We start from the raw sequence: 22,407 nt of genomic DNA, 5'->3' as shown, positions 1-22,407 counted from the left end.
GATATGTGGCGTAAAACTAAACTCACTCACTCACCCTTTTCTGGTGATGTTTCAGACAAAAAAATGAAATAATTTTCCTTCAGTTTTGGAGATGGGCCCTAGAAAGAGTTCTTCATCAGCATAACTATGCTATGATCATGTTTCAATTTGTTATTACGAAAATATTATCTTTTACATGAATTGTGTGATTTATGTTACGACGTGTTATTAAATTATATCAATTCAGAATAATACTGCAGGGAACTAATATGTGTTATATATAACATAATATAGCTACAGCATTCCAGAGGGCAGAGGTCAAAAACTGGGACGTAATGTCGTAATTTGTGACGCAGGGATTGACTTGGGCCGAAATATCGCGATTATCTCGCATCAATTGCTATAAAATCGCACTCAAATTTATCTGCAGCGATTTACAATCTGATCCTGCTCACCTGTACAATTTGAAATAATGAAGTGTTTAAATCTATTTTACCGAGAAAGACGTTGTCGTTATTTTGTTCTGTCAAAGATATTCCCGTTACTTTCTAAACCTTTAATCTTCGAAACATAACTTCAGGTATATTGCATTTCAAATGACCATATATTATCGACATGATTAGAATTATAACTTACTATTTCCATCCTTATTGTGATGTAACTGAAACGACATGTCGGCTTTTCGTCGCGTCTTCGAACTTTACGCTCGAACACGAATTTTAATGCCTAAAATACATGCCTGGAACTTTCTTGTCACAGGTCTTAACTGGCACGATACGTCCTCTAAGTTCCATAATATATGTATAGGTGTTTACTTTTTGGCGTGTATCACCGATTTTACTTAAAACTTTCGTCTGAATCTACAAGTTTAGGATGCTTCGGAGTTGCTTAAAGTATATTTCCATTTTCAGAATCGAGGAATCGAACTCTTTCAATCGCCCCAGAAACAAATCATACAAGTGTCCAGCCTTCGAAATAATTGCTGAGGCCCTGCGCCGCTTGTTATTGTATCAGACCAGCAGTTTCAAATATTTGCCGGCACTTGAGGCCCTCAGTAAATTATCTGTCATTTTTGTCAACTGGGATCTTTCTCATATGTTTACTCTTTATATAATCACCCATAATCCATCATGTCATGATAACTTTCAGTTTCACTTCCTGGCATTTCAACCCTTTGTACACAGGAATGCAAAATACTCTCTGTCATAGGTTTCACGAACTGATTTTGTAGAGGCAGTGTGAAATTGTCACAGTGTAGTCTATTTTATTTTTATTGGTTTGACTTTTGCAAAAATGGGCCTGCAGATTTCATTCAGGGCCTGCAGATTTTAAAGCCTGCGGTCAGCAGCAGACCCTGTTAGCCAACTGGCAACTGAAAGTATTATGGACTCCTCCAAACTGATACATCGTTGAGTATCGGTTTGGTCTTTCCTCCAGTTAAACCAGTGTGTTGTGCTGTTTGTATGTTTGTCCTACATTAAACTGACATGCTGTGCTATGTTTGTTTGTTTGTTTGTTCTAATTCAAACTTATACTTCGGGCAATGTTTTTTTTTTATCCTACGTTAAACTGATACACCGGGCAATGTTTGTTTGTCCTAAATTTGACTGATACATTGTGCTGTGTTTGTTTGTTTGTCCAACATTTAACTGATATGCCCTATAAAACTTGCTCCTAATTAAACTGATACGTCGGACAATGTTTGTTTGTTTATTTGTCCTACATCAGACAGATCCGCTGTGCTGTTTTTGTTTGTCCTACATTTAACTGATACACCTTGCTATATTTGTTTGTTTGTCCTACATTAACCTCATACTTCATGCAAAGTGTGTTTGTACAACTTTATCCTGATACGCCGTGCACTATGTGTTTGTTTGTTTTTACTTTGCAGCAAAATCCAGCTTTATGGCAGCGATCTGTAAATAATCGAGTTTCTTTCATCAACCATTTTGCAGCTATATCCATACAGTCCTCCAACCGATCTCAACTACCTCGGCTCATAACACCCTTAAGGGAATGAATTCAGGAGAGAGGGTTTTTTTATGAATAGGACACTCTGGAGATAGTCCTATCACTCACCCATACCCACCCATCCACTCACTCACTCACTAAAAGCAGTTACCAGTATTCTGACCCAGAATTTTAATGATCTGCTACACTTTAAAGAAACGTACAGGGCAACTCGTGTATTCGTTGATTAGGCTAGCACTACTCACTCACTCACTCACTCACTCACTCACTCACTCACTCATTCACTCACTCACTCACTAACTCACTCAATGATACATCATGGACACATTCTCCTGTCAGGAACATGATAACTAGCCCTTTGTTCCCGTCAAATCGAATAATTAAAAAAATTACTTACGTACACAAGAGAGGAAAATTTAATTTAACAGAAAAAAAATTGTTGAAAGATATCCTAGTCATCTCTAAAATGCATTGTCCTGTCATGAGCTGTTTCAGTTATTGTATCAACTCGATATATCAAAATGAAACGCGTGTTGCAGACTGATGTAATATCCAGAGTTATACCACTGCAATCTATATAAACCAGGATAGACAGTTTCAGACTCACGGGAGCTACTGCAGTCGGAAAGTTCAGTATGTTGAAGTTGATGTTAGCCGTTGCTGTTGTCGGCGTGTCGGTTGCTGAGAGGAAATGCGCCAAACCTTCTTGGAGAGCGTATGAGGGGTCACTCGGATTGGGTCTGCCTCAGATCCACGAGCAGTACAAGCCGCTTAAGGAGAGGGTGGGTCGACAAGCCTTCCAACTTTAGAGTTAAGGGGAACGTAACTCTGGGCAACTAATGTACAGGGCCGTATGTACTATGGCGATCGTAAAACTCCGTTACTTTAACATTGCCTTACGACAGTCGTATCGCTGAGGTGATCGGCACTCGCATACTTTAACTTAGATTTACGACAGTTGTAGCTGAGGTGATTGGCACTCACATACTTTAACTTAAATTTACGACAGTTGTAGCTGAGGTGTTTGGCACTCGCATACTTTAACTGAAATTTACGACAGTCGTAGCAGAGGTGATCGACACTTGTATACTTTAACATCGATTTACGACAGTTGTGGCAGAGGTGATTGGCACTCGCATACTTTAACTGAAATTTACGACAGTCGTAGCTGAGGTGATCGACACTTGCATACTTTAACTGAAATTTACGACAGTTGTAGCAGAGGTGATCGACACTTGCATACTTTAACATCGATTTACGACAGTCGTAGCAGAGGTGATCGACACTTGCATACTTTAACATCGATTTACGACAGTCGTAGCAGAGGTGATCGACACTTGCATACTTTAACATCGATTTACGACAGTCGTAGAGTTGAGGTAATTGTCGCTCCGTACTTTAACATGGACGTCGTATTCCAGCTATTGTCTTTTCTGTTTCTCATATCCCAGGGCCGCAACATCATCTATTACGACTTGCAGGACCAGAGGATTGCGATTGTATCAAACATATCAGTCAACGGGCGTCATGGGGACTTCAAGATCATCACTGACTATAAGGAAGTAAGTACCATGTCTTGTCGCTTGAGTGAGTGACTGGGTGAGTGAGTGGGTGAGCGAGTGGGTGAGTGAGTGGGTGGGGGGTTCGGGTGGGGTGAGAGAGTGAGTGAGTGACTGAGACAGTGAGCGACCACCATGAAGACCTCAAGATCATCACTGACTATAAGGAAGTAAGTACCATGTGTTGTCGCTTGAGTGAGTGACTGGGTGAGTGAGTGGGTGAGCGAGTGGGTGAGTGAGTGGGTGGGGGGTTCGGGTGGGGTGAGAGAGTGAGTGAGTGACTGAGACAGTGAGCGACCACCATGAAGACCTCAAGATCATCACTGACTATAAGGAAGTGTCGTGTGTTGTCGCCTGAGGGAATGAGTGAGTGGGGGATTGGGGTGGGGCGTGGGGGTTCGGGTAGGGGTGAGAGAGTGAGTAAGTGAGTGACTGGGTGAGTGAGCGACCACTATGAAGACCTCAAGATCATCACTGACTATAAGGAAGTATCGTGTGTTGTCGCTTGGGTGAGTGAGTGGGGTTACACATGTCGAAATTCGGCGTTTAAAGGACTACGTGAAACTGTGCGCCATTTTATGAAAATCTTTCAACTACAAAGACTAGGTGTGCCTGAAAGTTACAAGCCTTACACAATAATTCACTACACCGAACTTTGAATGTAAAAACTAAACAAATGATTACAACACAGGTTTGATCATTAGGCTGGTAATATCATGAACATTTTTATGGGGCCATAATCTTGCATGATTTAAAATTATGGTATATCTTAACACGTCGGAGAGAGTGATATTTACAAAATGACCCCATGAAAATTGACTAGCCATTCGGGAAAGTCGCTGGAGATTTGCTGACCCGACTGGACTTTTACTGACCACGGACTAGTGGGCCAGGAGCTGTCTCACGCATTGTATAGACACAAAGCCATGGTGATGGACACAAGGGCATGATCGACATGATAGCATCCTTTCCATCAAATATTTGAGGGCATTCTTTTCTGTTGCAAGTGCCTCAGACTTGAATTTCCGACGAAGGCAAAGTTGAGGCTGGGTTTGTAACACGTAGGTAATCTGAGTTTATATATCAGTTTATCTGTGCAGGGAGTTCGCTACATCATCAACGAGAAGGAAAACACGTGCAAAGTTAAAGAGATCACACGAAGTTTCCCAGAACTCTGCATTCCAGGTATGTGGCAGCATCTTTGGTAAAATGTTGTCTGTTTGATACATCTTTAATTAAGCAATCATGGAAAACAAATGAATATTGAGAATGATGCTTCCTTTCCCGTTGTTGTCATGAACACACTTGTAAACATTACGGTAGTAATAACAAAGATATATACGAAATATACGGCTGTAAATAATAGGCCCAGTAGATAAGGGTTCATCGTTTCGCCAACGACCTGGGTTCGATTTTCTACATTGGTATAACATGCTAAGCCTACTGCCTGTGTCCCCTGTCGTCATATCAGTGGAGTACTGCTGAAAGTCACAAGTAAGACGCCACAGTTTGACGTGCGGAGTTTCACTCACTCGCACACGTACGCACGTCTGCACGTCCGCACTCACACACTCACTCAGAGAAGACATTGTTTCTCTATGCCATGAATACTTTAGAGAGTATATTCTATATTTAATATATAAAACAATATTTCTCAGACTGAGAAAGATGACTTTACCTGTTTCAGTGAAGTGGTTCTTCCTGAATGCCATACCCTCAGTCCGACAAGGCAATACTCCTGTATGACACTTCCTGTTTCAGAAAAGGCGACGTACTTGTTTGACGTCCAGCTCGGGGGCGCAGCGCAGGGCGGGGACACCATCAGTGCCAAGGCGTACTTCGGGGAGTTTGAAAAACTGAAAGGGAAAGTAGGCGTCGTCATGACGGTCACCAGTGACCGTTACCTCCCCGTCCTGTCCACTCAGTACGGCCTTGGAAAACGTATGTAAACTATATCATATGCGTCAGTTATCATGTGACACAGACACACACAGACACGCACAGATACACACACACAGAGACACACACGCACACAAACACAGACACAGACACACACACACACACACACACACACACACACCAAATAAAAGCCTTAGCTGTTACTAAGACTTTCAAAATCTTTACCTGATGCACAATGAAATACAGGTTTTTAGGATACGGTGATTTAATGAGATAATTTTACGAACAAGCGAGTCAAAGCTACTTTAATAAAACTGCTTTGTTTATCATTTTCAAATGTTTCATTTAAAATCATTTGGCACTAACATTGGTCCTCTGAAGTAAGTTTTAAATGGCAGTCGACCATTATTGATTGCATGGTTTCTTCTTAACCCCTTAATGTCAACCGTGTCATCGTATCACAATCGCTTGGAACGATGCTCATGTTGTTGATCACTGGTTTGGTCCAGGCACAATTGTTTACAAACCGCCGCCATATAGCTGGAACACTCCTGAGTGCGGCGTAAAACTAAACTTGTTAATAAACAGGTTGATTTACTTTCTGTTAAGGAGGCAGTGTTTCAACGTTCAGCTTCTTTAGGTAGGCGATCACTAGAAATACGCAATCATTTTAAACACTTTTGTTCAACATCATAGTTACAAGTTATCTGTAATTTCAATATTCTATAACGTTCATTTTTCAGAAACTAAATACTCAATATTCTACATTTTATACACTGACCGCATCATATATGATTATGACAGGATAATGCATACTTTTACCAGTTATCTTTTAGACTGGGGTATATTTGTTCACTGGTCGCGAGGGTGATATTGGTTGATGTAACCTCGATGTTTGCTTATGTTCCCTGAGCCCTTCACTAGACATGTCCCTCTAGTGACCAGTGAAAAATGTATTTATCTTGTCGGACAGCTCAGTGTTAATTTTGAAGCAAGGGTATCGGATCATAGCCATGGGTAGATTAATTTGCAAGCGACAAGGAAAACAGATTAAGAGTTATCTCCCATGTATCGGCATACATTCGCAAAACATCGGTAATTTCCATACATCATAAGAGGTACTACCACGAAGCACCAAATGAATTCGGCATTCCCAGCGGGGTATATAGAAATGTTACTCGGTTGTAAGCAGGGTACATTGAGAATAATAGAATTTGATTAATATCTTCCGACATTCTGCAACTCTGTGACAATAATGAGAGCAACAATGTCAAAAGATTTAAAGTGTAATTGTGCTGAGATACTGTCACTTAGCCGTCATATGAAGGTCAGAGCGAGTTCCTGTCTTCTACTAGTGTGTTTGTAAATGTCATGAGTCTATGGCCTGTGAGGATACGGGTTAGAATTAGTCATCATCGACCTATTCTTGCTGTAAGTAGTGACTACAGAATGGCGTTGGCAGACTCGCTGCCGTGGTTGCCACACGTACCGTATCCCAGTTGTATAGATCGATGCTCATTAAGTTGATCACTGGAATGTCTGGTCCAGACTTGATTATTGACAGATGGCCGTCATACAGCTGGCATGTTGCTGAATGCGGCATAAAACAACAAACAAACAAAACCAATAGCAAGACTAATAGTAGGTAAAACTTATTCAAACAGACATATATATATGCCTCCACATATTCAAATTTCTCTCCCCAAATCTGTTATTAATGTTTCGCATTCAGTTTCGTTTTATAATATACCACAGCTTTGTTTGCAGATACAGTTAGTCGAAGCTTGAAGCTTTCATTGTCACAATATTCAGAAACATATGCTGTCTGTCTGAAATTAATACTAAATCAGCTGCATGCTGCTATGGTAAATATTTGTTCCCTTCAGCTTCTTATCAGTATCAAGGTACACAGATTATTTTCTCCCAATGCTAAAATTTAAAGAGGAATAGAACAAATGTGGTGATAGATGCTTTCATTGCTTTACATCGGTTTTCATGTAAATGATTCTGATATTTCTGAGTAATACCTCTTGTGTCTATTTCTTGGTACATTTAATATTTAAACCGAAAAGATAACCTATTCCCTTTTCTGTTTGGCACCGGTAGTGACGCTGAAAATAGCAGACTGTTCAACTGCCCCAAAGGACAAGCGAAACCTGGTTTGTTTTGGTGGTCAGCAGATCCAGATTAGCTGAGTGATACCCTGGGTTGTCGAGGATGATTAAAACAATGTATGATGCCCATAATAGTTTTCCATGTACAAGACACGTGCTTATGGAGCAAACACATCTGATTGTTATTACCCCGAATAACCATGGCTGCTTGTGAGGCGCTAGAAGGTTAGTGGTTACATGACTTTTCCCACCGGGTACCCATTTTCTGTGGATGATCTACAGTCGATTACTGATTATTTTTGCAGACAAATTCCTAATGTCGACTCTGTTTGGAAATATAGCTGAACCTATACCCTCTGATGAAATTGGTGTCTTCACTGTACCGTCAATCTGTACCAGCCAGGTAAGAGTGAGTGAGTGGGTGGGTGAGTATTGTTTAACGCGTTTGCTTTAACCTGTTCTGAATTACCAGCAGCGTTTCAACGTTCAGCGAAGTGGAAATGTGGTTGCAAAATTTTTAATGCATGAGAATTGGTATCAGCCTTATTGTCAAAGAATCGTCACCCTACCAAAAGATTTGCGGGATATGTTTCATTTTAATTTTAATTATTTTTTTTCACTTTTTTATGTGTTTAGCTAGACTTGGTTAGCAAATGTTCAAGAAAATGTGGTTTCAGATTCTGTATTTGATAAAAAAACAAAGAAAAGGTGTTTTTTGGTGCGTATTTCATGAAATGACAATGTACGCGCATCTCGAGATGCCATCCCTATAGGAAGCGCCACCGAACATCCATCGAATCATTCACTGTTCGACAGCAGTGACATGTGGCGATTATCATGGGAACAGAGGGAGCAAACTTTATGAAGACTGAATGCTGGCCAGACTGCAAGACATGTTGCAAATCATTTTTCTGTTCATGTTCGAACACTATACGGCCTGAGTCCCAGCCACAGCCAAACTGCCTGTGACAACGTTGAGGCAAGATCGGCAGGGCTACGCGGGGAGACTGCTGGCACAAGCATTGGCAATCGCCGACACAGTGCGGTGGCGTTTGAGGCAGAGGAACGCCAGACGTCGTCGTCCTTACAGGGATCCGATCCTCACTGTTCGACATCGTCTTGCTCGTCTCCAGTGGGCCACACATCAGCGGTATTAGCTTCACCAGGGTTGGCCAACTGTAGTCTTCTCCGACCAAAACAGGTATATTGCGTGGGGCTGATGGCAGAGTGACAGTGTGGCGACGATGCGGGGAGCGCTTTGCAAACGATTGTATCCTGGAAAGAGACTCGTGGGGAGGTCCGAGCATAATGGTGTGACGTTCTATTGCTGTCCGTTATAAATTAAGCCAGAGTACTGGTCCTGGTAGAGGAAATGGTGTAAGATCTGCCCGCTACATTGATCAAGCGTTGAGACCCTTCGTCGTTCCACATTTAGTCGTCATGGAAACCATGTCTTCCAGCAGGACAACGCGTGTGCCCATACTGCCAGAGCAACTAGAGACTTTCTCCGTCAACTTGGCATACAAACTCTTCAATAGCCTGCCCTTAGTCCAGACCAATAAACCCGATAAACACCCGTGGACAATATACAGAGAAAGTTCAGTGATGTGCGACCAATGCCGACAACTACAGCTGAAGTCTCTCAGACGTATCACCGAGTCTGGGCGCGCGTTCCTATGCCCTTCATCAACCGTCTCATCCACTCCATGTACTGATGATGCAACGCCCAAGGAAGCCACACGCATTATTGACTTTCGGATCGCCACCTCATTTTGACTTGCAGTTCTTTAAATATTGACGACCCAACATGTCAAATTTTGAAATCTTTCCGACAAGTATTATGTTATTTACATGTGTTTGAATTAAACTGGTCACCAGTTTCAAAAAGGGAGTGATTGTTATGTTACTTTTTGCGGTTAACTATATCATGGTTTCAAATTCACATACTTTTTACTTATATATATATATACACACACACACACATATATATATATATATGTGTGTGTGTGTGTGTATGTGTGCGTATATTGTAATCTAATTAACTTAAGTGCTAAGTGAGCATGACTTACTCTGTTTGTATTGTGGCACTGACATCACACATATATACCTGTACTTAATCATTTTTTGTAGCTATACCAAGATGAAGAACTCCACGTGTTCCTCGGACCAGTTGCCAACATGCTTCTTGATGAGATCGCCTGAAGCGCCGTCAACACATGACCGATATTAACGCTGTTCTCTGCTCCAACGCTGACATGGACGATATATTACTGTAGCTACATTCATATTAAAGGCATCTGCATCATTGACATTACATTGTCGTGTGTCTTTGGGGATATTATTGCCAACTGCGGGTTTCATGAACGACCTTAGGCTAATTTTATAAATAGCATCATGGGTTTTCCGAACCTCTAATAATAGATGTGTATAATTCATCGCATTAATGAGATTGGCTCTAAGATCGCACCTTGGATTTTTCAATTCTCTAATAATAGATTCACTACAGAAAGTAGCAAACTCCTGTTCTTTTATATGACTCACACGGCATCTGTGCCCCACAAAATCTCTCGACCAAAGACACATGCCGCTCTGTGTTCTCCTCGAGATTGTACTGATGGTACCGTCGCTAATGTTCATATGCTTGCAGCTGAATCTTACTCTTAAAATGCAGTATCTTAGTGACATGCAGACATTTGCCCTTCTGATAAACATTACTGAAGCACTCGAAATTTGCTTTTCTGATGAACGATATATCCACTGCCAAGAGAAACGCAAAATGTGTGAAATGATGTTACAAAACATCAACACATATATGGTCTTGTAGATACACACAAGTCCAAACAGAGTGAGTGAGTTACCTTTTACGCCGCATTCTATCGGAGACATGCATACACACATGAACATAAACGTTTACAGTGCCACAAAGGGACACATACATGAATAAACAGACAAACTTTCTCACACACACATATGCACACATAGAAAAACAAACAGATGTCTAAAGAGTTTCCCATTCAGGCACACACTCACACCAACACAGACACGTACACACTCTCACACCAACACAGACACATACTCACTCACAATACCTACCACACTCTCATACACACTCTCACACCAACACGGACACATACTCACTCACAATACCTACCACCCTCTCATACACACTGTCACACTAACACAGAAACACACATTCTCACAACACTTACCACCCCCCTCATACACACTCGCACACTAACACAGACACACACATACTCACAATAACTACCACCCTCTCATACACACTCTCACACTAACACAGACACATACATACTCACAATACCTACCACCCTCTCATACACACTCTCACACTAACACAGACACATACATACTCACAATACCTACCACCCTTTCATACATAGTGGGGGTATCATCGTTTGTGTAAAGAAAACTATTTCATCACAGTTTAAAAGAATATAGTGTTTGTAATGACTGTCTTTATTTCAGGGTGTTATGTAAGAAAATTAATAGAACATTGATTCTAGGTTTTGTTTATGTTCACCCTGAGAAATCTCCGATTTATTTAGAAACAGATGAGAGTGGTATTGATCGCTTAGAAAGAAACCTGTCTGATACCTGTGGTGATTTTGATGACGATATGCCAGTGTTCATTATTACTGGCGACTTTAATGCACGAACAGGTCAACTTGATGACTTTATACGTGATTCTTCAAATTATCTCCCCTTACCCAACTATTATGCGTCTGACTCCTTTCGTTTACCCACGAACGTCCCACGTCCCACGATAGTGACACAAATATGTATGGATTTCAACTGCTGGATTTATGTAAACAGTTTGGAATCCACATTGTCAACGGAAGAACGGTTCCTGATTCACCAAGTAACTACACATTTATTCCACATTCAGGTACCAGCATTGATGACTACTTTATTGCGTCAAGTGAAATGTTCAACGAATTGTGTGATCTGGAGGTGATTCCAAGAGCAGAGTCCGATCACATGCCCGTCGTGTGTACCTTTCCAAACTTATTCACAGGTCCAGAAAATGGAACTTCAGCCTCAGATTTGAAGAGGATCCCTAGATTCAAGATATCTAGTACCTGTTCAAATGATGTCAGTTATTTCTGCCAGTCACAAGATACGCTAGCCACGTTTCACTCTCGTTTGAACACAGATATTAGTTCAGCAGTGTCAATGCTCAATGACATACTGACGTCGTGCGTTCAGGAATATAAACCTAAGAGTAATGTTGCACAGAATGCCAGAGAGGCCCAGCCTGCATGGTTTGGCTCCGAGTGCGAGAACTTGAAACGAAATAAGTGTAAATTGTTAAATGTGTTCAAACAAGGTAGAAGCAAACAAAACCTCGTAAACTACGTAGATGCCAAGTCACAATTTAGAAAAAGCTGTGACCGTAAGAAAATTGAAATGGATGGTAAAATTGCTAAACACTCAGAATATTCCGCAAAACATGGAGACTGTAAAGAGTTTTGGGACACTGTGAAACGAGCGATGTACTGTAAACGCTCGTCATGTCTTGAAAAAGCGCAAACGCTATTTACATACTTCAAGGATTTGTTACACCCTGTGCATTCCGATGTGAACGACTCATTTGATGAACTTTTCTTGGAATATATAACAAACCATTATTGTGAACACTGTCGACATTCTCTTAGGAGTAATCTGTTGTCTGACGCAATCACTGATGATGAGATCGTGCACGCTATAAAACATCTAAAATCTGGTGAGGCCCCTGGTGATGATGGCATACCCCCCGAGTTCCTCAAAGCAACTCAAACGTCACTTTTAGCACTTCTGAATCCACTTTTCAGCAAAATTTTAGATACAGGACTATTTCCAGATGCGTGGAATGTAGGCCTGATACTGCCGATATTCAAGACTGGATCTACTCTTGACCCCAATAGCTATAGAGGAATTTCGTGATTTAATGTGGTGGGGAAAATATTCACATCTGTGCAGGAAACCAGATTACGAACATGGACTGGTTTAAACAAAATTCTCCTTGAAGCTCAAGCTGGCTTTCGTCCAGGATATGGAACAGTTGAAATATCTTCACCCTTCAAGCTTTATGTTCCAAATACCTTTGTAAAAGGGGGTCGTTTCTACTGCGCATGTATTGATTTCAAAAAAGCGTTTGATCTGGTAGATGGGGACAAACTGCTTTACTCGCTTTTAATTCACGGATGCCATGGTAAAATATATGATGTTGTGGTTAATATGCATGCTTCAGCCAAAGCATGTGTAAAGGTTGACAACAGGAAAACTGACGCCTTGTTGACAAGTTCTGGAGTACGGCAAGGATGTATGCCAAGTCCTCTTTTGTTTACTATTTTCATCAATGAATTGGCCAGCGAAATCTACCAGACCTGCAGACACGGAATCTTTGTTTCTCAGGACATTGAGGATATTAAGATGCTGTTTTTTGCTGACGATGTCAAGATGTTATTGGTTTGCAACAACTAGACGTATTACACCAGTATTGCAAGTCTTGGGAACTGTCTGTCAATATGAATAAATCAAGCATAATCGTTTTTCGTAATGGTGGAATTATACGCAAGGATGAGGAGTGGTTCTTTGCAGGCGAACAACTGGGGTGCACGACATGCTACAAATATCTTGGTCTACTGTTCTCATCTAGGCTGAATTGGGCAGCTGCATGTAACAATTTGGCATCACAGGCATCGAACGCATTAAGGCCAGTGTACCAGCTATTTAAACGTAATCGTGCAATGACGTTCTCCACAGTAACGAATATCTTCGACTGCAACATTTTACCAATCCTCCTGTATGGCTCCGAGATATGGGGAACAATGTACAATGGACCATTTGAAAAGGTCCATGATTCGTACCTGAAACGATTCCTATCCGTTGGGAAACTTGCATCATACAAAGCAATACTGAGTGAAACAGGTGGCTGCAGTGTATTTGTGTATACCAGAATGAGAGTAATCAAATACTGGTTGAAACAGTTGCAAATGGATACCTTTAGATATCCAAAGCAGAGCTATGTTCCTCGAATCTCTAGATGATAATGGAAGACATAACTGGGTTTCGGAGGTCAGGGGTCAGATCTCTGCTCTTTTCAACGGGTTTTGCATGGACTTGGTTGTCACAACAAGTTGGTGATGAAAAGCTATTCATCAGCACATTCAAACAAAGGTTACAGGATATCTTTATCCAGGATTGGCATTTTTCTATTTCTGCCTCAAGTTTTCTGTCGTTATACTCAAGATTTAAAACTGATTTTAACACAGAAAGATATATCACTTGTCTTAAAGACAAGTCTTTGGTACGTGCATTTTGTAAATTTAGAATAGCATTGAACAATCTGAAGGTAAATACATACAGGAAGGAGAAACGGCATTGCGACTACAACATCTGCTATGAATATTGTATGGATCTCTACATCAAAGGTGAAGTCCACATACTATTTACCTGTCAAAGATATTTTGCACTCCGAACGAAATATTTACCATGGTTAGCCCCTTTTGTGCCAAACAAATGTAACTTAATCAAACATATTTCTTCACAAAATCCACAAACAATCACATTACTATCATTATATTTAAAGCATATATTTGAAGCATGCCGTTCTTAATGATTAGTTTATTCTTCATATCAATTCCACGTGGCAAAATAATATGTTGTGGTTTAATTGTACCCTAGGTCACATTGCATGCAGTATTGAATAAATCAGTCTGTATGTCCGTCTGTCATACACGTTCTCACACTAATACAGACACATACATATTCATACACAGACGTGCACACAAACGTATTCATCCCCACCCCAACTCCACACACACAATCACAAATACACACACACACAAAGAATATGCACATTAACACAGACATTCGCACACCAAGTCACTCACTCTCCCACACAACTACCCACTTAGTCTACCACATACACACTCAGACTCACACACTCAGACAGTAGCACACACAGACTCACACACTCAGACAGTAACACACACAGTTACACTCTCACTCTAATACACATAAACACACACAAACACAAACGCCTACACCTCACATAACTTTCATGCGCATGTTAAGACACACACACACAAACACATATGAAAACACCTAAAATTAAACACACAGCCACACACACATAAACGCAAACACTCAACACACACACACACGCGCGCGCGCATACTCTCTCTCTCTCTCTCTCTCTCTCACACACACACACACACACACACACACACACACACACACACACACACTAAAACCACATAAATATAAACTCACAGCCAGCCAGCCAGAAATGGACTTTACACATTGTACACATATGGGGGATCGAACACGGGTGGTAATCATTACACTACCTCACCGCCGAATGACAGCAATAAATAATCGATGCTAGGAACTATATTTTGGCGTGACTAGTCAACGAAGGACGTTCCTCGGCGTTGCACATTTCTCAGGAAAACTCACCACTCTTTAATATAACAACGTCGTCCATTTAGTGACATCGACACATGACTCCTGTAGCATCATGACAAAGGAATGCAATATACCATTCGCGATGTTTTGTACAGGTGTGTTATGTTACCTGTTCAATAACAGGAAGCAAATAAATGCTGTTTTTCCATGAGGTTATTGTGCAATATGTTAATTTACATACGCTATAAAATTACATAAACATATATCAAACAGTCCATTATGATTCATTTGCAATACGCAATATATCATAAAAAGCAGGCTATATTGAATTTACATGACTGATAATATGTAAAAGATGAAGACAAGGAGGAAACAGATGATAAAGAGAAATTAAGGAAAGATGTGACAATGTATTCCATTACTTTGGAAATGTTTCATCTGTATGGATATATGTTACTTTTTCTCATATGCTTTGGCATTGGCTAGTGGTATGCTCGCAAAAATGGAATATCCCTGCTTGTTCAAAATGTCCTCGGTTCACTAGCAGAAAGTGGGTACAAGGTTGGTTAAAGTCATATGACCATACCCTTTTTGTGCCCTTGGGTTATCAGGGGTAATAAGACTCAGATCCTCAATAAGCACAGCGAGCAGTCACTTGGTATTTGGAGAGACCGAGCTATAGAAGATGACTTATTATTTATAATTATTATTTCTGCACCACTTATTCATATTCCCGGTTGATCAAAAGTCCTCAACGCAGTAATGATAATAATTAGATGATAGAAGTTAAACAAGGTTATGTTTCGAATCCATCGTAAAGCAATGATGCACTACAACGCTGCATTACACTGATCAAGGACGGATACAGATCTTTGAGAAAGGTGTAGGGGTTGCGTGAGAGTGTGTATGTGTGTGGAAGATCCCTGCTTGTTCACTCTTAAAAAAGGAAACGCAACATGAAATTAAAAAAATGATGCAATTTTGTACACATATGTAAAACATTTGTCTAGGGTTGCACATTGTTTGTGGAATGTTTTAGAAGATCATGTAATTCACAAGGATTGTTCCACAGGTGCAATGCATGAGTACAGCATGTGACTATAAAAGATCCAAATAAATCTCACAATTTCATCCAGGATCTTTGCAAGTACTGTACACGAAAATGGGACGTCTCAACGATGCCGATCGAAATCAGACAATTGGACGATTGCAAGCTGGCGAATCAAAGAGTGAGGTGGCAGGGATCTTCAACGTTCATCCCAGTACAATAACTCGACTGTGGGATAGATTTCGTCATACAAATTCGACAAAATTGACGACCGTCCAAGATCAAGAAGATCTGTACATCCGGTTAACCCACCTACGTGACCGCCATCGTACCGCCCGGGACACAGCACGAGAACAGTTTGGAGCCCGAAGAGTGTCCGACCAGACAATCGGGAACCGTCTCCGAGAAGTAGGAATACGTGCCAAACGTCAAAACGTTGCCCCCTTCTTGACATGACTACATCGCCGACGACGAGTGAGATGGTGCAACACGGTGCTGCCATGGAACCTGGTAAACTGGAGGCGCATATGGTTTAGCGATGAATCCCGTTATCTCCTCAGACGACGTGATGGTAGAGACCGCGTCTGCAGACGACGTCATGATCGTTTTGCTCCTAACTGTCATCATACAGGTGAACAGATTCGGCGGTGAGGAGTGTTATGGTGTGGGAGGGGATCTCATACAGCCGCAGATCGGAACTTGTGCTAGTCCAGGGCAATCAGACGGCCAATCACTTCATCGACCAGATTCTCCGTCCGCACGTCCTTCACCTTTTTGACCGTCAAAGGCAGCTCTTCCAACAGGACAACGCCAGGCCCCACACAGCACGTGTCACCGTGGACTACCTGGCCAATAACAACATCAACACCCTCCCCTGGCCCTCCAGATCCCCAGATCTAAACCCAGCCGAACACCGTTGGGATCAGATCCATAGACGGGTACGTCGACGTCGTAATCCACCACAGCATTTTCAACAGTTGTTCCACATGCGAAGGATTCCACAACAAAACATCCAACAATTGACAGGATGTGACCCATGAAGTGTCGGGCAGTGGTAGCAGCTGGAGGTGATCATATGAGGTACTGACTTCAACACCACCTGTTGGACAGCAGAAATGTATTATGGCTGTTATTCTCACAGAATATGGACAAGATAGCAATGCATTGCTACATTCCATTTATGTATCTTTGTTTCCCGCTAATCTACATGTCCTTGAATAAATCAAAATATTCATTGATATTTGGGTTTTACGTTTCTTGTTTGAAGAGTGTATATTACTTTTTCTCACATGCATTGGCGTTCGCTAGTGGTATGTTCGCAAAATGGAATATCCCTGCATTTTAATGGTATAGACACACTTGTAAATAGTGATACGGGTACATATAAATCTAACCTAACAACAAGTGTAGTCTTGACTAGAATCTAAACAAACGTTGGTTCATTCTTCTTTTATCAGGTGGAGCGACGTTTCGATACAGCTTCTTGTACTACATAATACTTAACTTAACTGGTACTTAACTGGTCAGTTCGGTAGAAGCCAGTAACAACAGACTGCATACAGAAGTTGGTTATACAAGCTGGTTGATAGGTGTATGGAAGTACAGCAGTAATGTGATGCCAAGGAATTACATGTGGAGGCCAGTGACAATAAATAACATTTATCTTTACTATATCACGTTTTTCCTTACACGTCAATCTAAAGCAAGTAGATTGCTTTTGAATCTTGTAATTGAGACGTGAATTTAGTGGATTAGGAATTGCTGAGAATAAAATATTTGACTGTGAAAGTAAAGTTGTTACGGTCAAAATGCTGCAAAAATGCTTACAAAAGGTGTAAGACCTCCCCACAGAATCAGCAAAACATAACACTGGCAAGTCTAAGATTTTCAATACTTGTGTATTCAGCAAAACCAAAGGCAAGATGCAAAAGATTCACAAGAGAGGTTTCATATACATATATTTCATTTAGTCTTCATGTGAGAGTAAGAAACAGTTATGCAGAATGTGACACAGCGAGCGGCCAGGCAGTGGTTATGAAGATCAAGCGTTGACGGCGGCAGGAGGATATATATACTCCAGTTAATCTGCTAATCTTTTTATATAAAGTCAACATTTCCTGAAAGTTCGAGCACATCCATCGACCATCGCCATCAACGTAGAATTCTCTCAGTCAGTCTTGTGTTTACCTTTTTCAAAGGGAGGAAACCCTAGAGAACTACCTTCAACGCCTGCCGATAAAATGCCAATACCACTGAACATGTATGATACGGAATGTGACCCATAATAATTATTACGGACTTAATAATACAATTTACAGAAAATACACTCTCGTGACAAAGTGTATTTTGAGATGGTATTGAAAAAAAACCCGAATGCGTTGACCAAATATTCATAGGTTTTTCGATTTTTGCAATGTTGTCCTTATTATTACCTTCGGTCTAGGTTCAAGGATCAATAGTAAATGTTCCCAGAGTACTAAAATCCGTTTCGAATGAGTTCTTTTTCAAAGTCTACTGACAGAAATAGTCCTAGTGTCTGATAGTTCTCCTTGTTAGACCATAAAAGCAATCTACTGAACTTCACCTTTGAGTTCCACTTTAATAAAACCTGTTCTGCCCTCATTAATAATACTTGGCAGAGTTTTATTGGCTATTGCTGCTGAACCAATTTTATATAAAAAAGTGTTTAACAATGATATTGGCCACCGATATAGGGGTATATAAGACGTTGAATTTGGGTAATGCCTGAAGTCGCTTTTATCATATCCATAGATTAACAATTTTACCATAGATGGGCCCGGATCTCTCCAAAAGAATTTAAGAGATTCTGCAGTAAAACCGTTTTCAATGTTCTTAATGCAGGCAATGCTAGTTCAACCTCACGATTCTGAAATTCTGCTTTTGTTAGTCTGGGAATATGAACACAGTTGAAATACATGTAGTCAGTCGTGCCCCTCTGACTATTGTTTTGGCTGTGCCATTCGCACTGCATCGTTATGTATAATTATTGTTGCTGAAAATTTCACTTCTTCCGTGTTTACGTTCTCGATTCGAGTTTAAAACAAAAAAACAAACAAGCAAACTCGAGTTAAGATGTCCAGAATCTTGTTCCAATACATAAAGTAGAAATTGGGTTTATACACAGTCAAATGTTACAATAACTAATTGATGGCATTGAGTCAGGTGACAGGGAGTTTCGTAGGCGCCATTTGTATCTTTTGCAGTCTTAGTTAAGTTCTCGCTATGGACCTTTGACGTCAAAGGTATCAGTTACTTTCATAATCTTTTTTCCAAGCGTCAAGCCTGTTTTCAAGCCTGTTATTATCAATGCCCACTCAATCGTTTAACACCAATTCCAGGGGCCACAAAGGCACATTTGCTCGCTATTAAAGCCCACGACCATTTGATTGTATACTGAGGGACAAATACGGGATCACAGGAAAGTACTTGTGTTCCTTTATTTGTTTTCAGTTTTTTTCACAAGATATGAGATACAGAGTTTGCGAGGAATCCTGAAAAAAAGGAACACTTGTATTTTCATGTGATCCCTTGCTGTTTTTCCCCCAGCGATATTATCGTAGCATTCGGGTGGATGATCATTTGGGTCATATGTAGCAATAACTGTATATGTGATTCATCTTTTAAGACTTTTAAAGTTACATAATTACCTATCTCATCAAATTTGTAAATCAGGACTTTGAAGGTACTTACTAAACTAGTGACAAACGCCATCCAAATAAATACAACAAAACAAAATAATTGTCAGTCTGCTAAAAACACATATCTATTCCCATTGCACATTTGTACTTGCATTTCGTATTTCGTGAAATAAACCCGAATTACGCAAACAAAACGGAAACTGTGCACAAAATTGCCCGCATCAAATTAGGGTATAAAAGCTAACCAGGTTTATTCTCTTACATTATTTAAATCGACGGACAACCAGAAACATGCCTCTTTTAACAACAGAGCAGATGGAGAGAGCAGTAGGTATGATACAGATAGAACAGAGACAAGAGCATGTCTAGGATCATGGGATGCTGTAAATCCACCATCGGAAGTCTTGTCACACGTCTTCGACAGACTGGCAGTACTGCAGACAGGCCAATGAGTAATAGACTGAAGGTCTCTACCCAACATGAAGACCGGTATTTACAGGTGTTGCACTTCAGGAGCCGATACGTCACTGTGACGTCACAAGCGCCAACAGTATTGGACATACAGTCAGAAGACAGAGTGTGACCAGACGATTCCGAATTCATGACCGACGTTTCAAGGGCATGACGTTTACGTGCCAACACCGACGTGCCAGACTGATATGAACCAGGACTGTGCTACACTGGCAGCAGCCAAACTGGTGATGAGTGAACTTTGGTGACGAAAGCAAGTTCCAGCTCTACAAGATCTGTCCCCAAATGAGCACCGTTGGGAATAACTGAGACGTTATTCGGAAGCGCCAAAATCAGCTACTCAAGCGGAACGCTTTGGCAGCTGCTCTGCTAAAGGAATAGCGTCGGGTCTCTAATCAAGATGTCAAAAGCCTTACCTACTCTGTTCGACGCCGGGTTCCGGCCTGCATCACTGTTAGAAGTGGCCACACCCAGCACTGTGCAATATGTGCTGCCAAGAAAGTTGTAAAAGCTGTCAGTCGATTCTGCATTGGTGATCAAAAAGTGGGTAATGCACTTCAATGTCATTCATATGAGCTGCTTCGTTTGTCTTCTTGTTATCCATTAAATACCTTTGCTGAATGATTGATTTTTGCAGTAAAACATTTTATTGTTACCATATTTTGCGTAAGTTTTGTTTTAGACCAGAAAAACAATTTGGTGGCGATGTTTGGACCTTGGTTTATGAAAAAGGACCGCAGTGCCTCGGGTATTGGAGGTGTAAATATGTATATACATTCACAATAACCCCGCTGTTGCTTTGTCGAGTTAACTTGCTAAGATGTAAAGTTCAACGCGTTTTAAAGACTTTTTTAAAATTTCCTTTTAAAGTCCATTACCTAAACCTAAACCTTGGCTTTTCCATTTCACATTAGAAGAACTGTCAGTTATCGTGTCTAATAGTTCATAGATATAGTGAAAATATCATATATTGATATCGGTGAAAATCATTTGACATACAGCTCAGTTGTCTGAAACCTATTGACCTATAGAGGTATGGTTTTCGATCCTGTGAACCCGATCCCGTCAGTCGCATCTTAGATTGTGGAGATCAGTTCCAACCCAGATAGTCACGGGAAGGATAATTTGCAAAAAGAACAAGGCAATGTACACTTATATCATCTAGAATATCATTCAGAGTGGCACAATGAGATACAAAAGCATTATAAATGCCATGTACAAACACATAAATGGACATTGAAACTGCAAACTGAAGCACATTTACCAACATACTAGCACTGGCGATGAGAATGTATTACATTCGAACCAATATATATATGTTAGAGTCAGTTTGTGAAGTTAGTCATTTCATAAAATGAACAAAAAATCAGTCATTTCGCGTCATCTTGTGTACCTACAATCAATATAATTCAGTCATTTTATGAAATTTCATTTTATCTATATGTGGTGGACAGGGATTTGTCAGATGTGGTCTCCCTGCACACAGCAAACAAGTGTAAATCCTTCGAAGCCAAGCTGAAGTGACAATAAGTGATGTTGAAATTGTGTAGATTAAGTTAATAAGTGAAATTTTATGAAATCATTGAAGTACATTGATTGTATTATGATACATTATTGTGACATATATTATGTGCCAAGAATAAGTGACATTTTTGTCTTAGTAATGTCTGATTTGTTGGTTGCCTCTGAGCTTTAAGAGAAAAGTCCACGTCCTGGTAATGAAGCGTCACTGGTGTAACAGCAATAGATATTCGAATAGATGGAATAGATAGGAATAGATATGCGTTCACAATTAACGTCAGTCCTGAGGCCTGACAGCCACTTGGTGTACATTCAGTATTTGTTTTCTACAGGGCCTTAAGGGCGACACTTATTTCAGCCCCAATAACTTTATTTCAGTATTTAAATATAGGGCCTTCGCATTCTCATCAGGAACCACGGTGTTTTATGGTTCTGGGTTCTTATATAAAATGCATACCAATAAGCCTTAAAACGGTTTCTTTACTTTAGGATGAATCTATGCCTCTCGACTTTGGTTCTGTTATATAACATAAACGACAGTGATGCCTCTACACACCTGTTTCCAACTGGTGACATAAACAATGCCAGTCCAATGTGTGACAAATGTAATTGACACATTAGGTAACTGACACATGTGACAGTGGCATGAGCGTTAACAATGTGCATGATATTCGTCAGATGGTGATGTACACATGCACAGTGTTGAATTTCACACTATGAAAACACGTGACTGTCTGCAATTTAGAAATTAGTAATCAGAGTTGAGGACGGAG

The 22,407-nt window shown here is 40.5% G+C and overlaps 1 protein-coding gene across 1 annotated transcript; it reads left to right on the top strand.

Moving 5' to 3' along the window:
* The first annotated feature begins 2,423 nt into the window (after positions 1-2,423).
* LOC137259215 (ependymin-1-like) lies at positions 2,424-10,251 on the top strand. Its single transcript, XM_067796822.1, has 6 exons — positions 2,424-2,732; positions 3,402-3,512; positions 4,610-4,694; positions 5,271-5,450; positions 7,828-7,925; positions 9,653-10,251. Exons 1-6 carry the CDS (start codon positions 2,586-2,588, stop codon positions 9,722-9,724), a joined length of 693 nt encoding a protein of 230 aa, XP_067652923.1. The 5' UTR covers positions 2,424-2,585; the 3' UTR covers positions 9,725-10,251.
* Positions 10,252-22,407: the final 12,156 nt, after the last annotated feature.

This window comes from Haliotis asinina, chromosome 13, assembly GCF_037392515.1.
Source record: "Haliotis asinina isolate JCU_RB_2024 chromosome 13, JCU_Hal_asi_v2, whole genome shotgun sequence".
In the NCBI taxonomy this organism is placed as follows: domain Eukaryota; kingdom Metazoa; phylum Mollusca; class Gastropoda; order Lepetellida; family Haliotidae; genus Haliotis; species Haliotis asinina.
The sequence above is the reverse complement of the archived record's forward strand: the minus strand, read 5'-3'. Positions and strand labels throughout refer to the sequence as shown.